We start from the raw sequence: 1,518 nt of genomic DNA on the forward strand, positions 1-1,518 counted from the left end.
GGTAAAACTTTCGGGCAAATCTTTTCTCTTCATTGCTAAACTTTGGTCCGGATGGCCATGAAATTTGAAAGCTTCGAAGTACTTTACCATGCTGGTATCTTGACTATATCTTATGTTCTTACATGCAATTTTCTGACTTTGGATGTTGTTATCAAAGAACATCAAGGATGGCAGAGCTTATCGGGTGAGACTTCACCAGGGTTTCTTGAAGTTTTTCCCAGTGCTTGCCGTTGCTTCAACTGCCATCTGACAGCGGCGTAGTACCTCGCTGCTGTTGGGTACTCGTCAGGATGGCGGTGGTGTTGGAACCAAGAAGTGCTTTGCTTTCTTTTTTTTACAATGTGAAACTATTAAACTACCTGTGTATTCTGTTTTGTCGTTTGTACCATCCGTAATGCACAAGTTTTCACTCACAAGACTAATCTTACTCGTGGTTCCACTTAACCACGCCCCCTGGCGGAGTGTGGGTGAAAGCTTGTGCGCCTTGCTGTGTCCATAGAGACGACGCCAATCTTCTAGTTTGATTTACAAAGGCAATTGAATTTCTACAACTAGATAGCTAGGAAACCTGAGATTTACTTCGGACGTTTCGAGTGACATCCATCCCAAATGCAATTCCACACAGTGTTGATATTTGTGCGAATTTTTCCTTTCCGCTTTGTTCCGGAAGGGTTTGGGCGGGATGTCCGCCCAGCTCCCAGCCGCCGACCTGCCGAACCGTGCCGACCTGCCGAGCCGTGCCAGGAACATCTGCACCGAGGGCGAGGGCTTGTCAGTCAACGCTGTGATCATCAAGGTGGGTACTCAAGATTGTTCGTGTGAAAATGTCTAATCTTAGTAACAGACTTTGTCTGACGAATACACTTTGTCTGACCCTTGCCTCTTCCCACATGACCTCAATGAAAAGCGACCTGCAGGCCGATTTGAGCTTTCATGAATAGATAAAAGTTCAGACAAACAGATTCTTTACAGTGAACAGCTGCTACTGTCAACCAGAAAAACTTACAAGTGCAAGTAGAACTAATAAACTCGCCTGCCAGGATGACTTCACAGTGTAGGTTCGATGTTCTAGAACGCGCGCGTTGCGCACACAGTGAGAGCGCTGCCCCGGAAAATAACCCCAGTAGAAGCTCTGTTCGCACTCGTGTCCGCACTCGTGTGGATATTTAAGTCCGTCTGAGTTTTGTATCGACATTTTTGTCTCAATCATGCGGGAAGAAGGTGTTTTTTTTACTTTGACCTACCGCTGTGCAGCCTTGTTATCTAAGAAAAAACTAATTCTTGACATTTAGCCTAAAAGTTAACCTAAGCAAAACTTCTATCTGTATGGAGCTGATACGGACTTGATGTACCAAAAAACGTATGTCCGTACGGAGCTGATACGGACTTGACATACAAAAAAACGTATGTCCGTACGGAGCTGATACGGACTTGACATACATACAAAAACATATGTCCGTACGGAGCTGATACGGACTTGATATACCAAAAAACGTGATGCCAACGCCTCCGTTAACC

The 1,518-nt window shown here is 45.1% G+C and overlaps 1 protein-coding gene across 1 annotated transcript in view; it reads left to right on the forward strand.

Moving 5' to 3' along the window:
* LOC118409054 overlaps positions 1 to 1,518 on the forward strand; it is a gene marked incomplete at its 3' end in the record, with an annotated part of 3,599 nt that overhangs the window by 989 nt on the left and 1,092 nt on the right. Inside the window, exon 3 of the mRNA XM_035809921.1 lies at positions 671 to 796. Coding sequence (XP_035665814.1) covers positions 671 to 796 — 126 coding nt within the window. The remainder of the gene's footprint in view (positions 1 to 670; positions 797 to 1,518) is intronic.

The sequence above is a fragment of the Branchiostoma floridae genome, unplaced genomic scaffold (assembly GCF_000003815.2).
Source record: "Branchiostoma floridae strain S238N-H82 unplaced genomic scaffold, Bfl_VNyyK Sc7u5tJ_894, whole genome shotgun sequence".
In the NCBI taxonomy this organism is placed as follows: Eukaryota; Metazoa; Chordata; class Leptocardii; order Amphioxiformes; family Branchiostomatidae; genus Branchiostoma; species Branchiostoma floridae.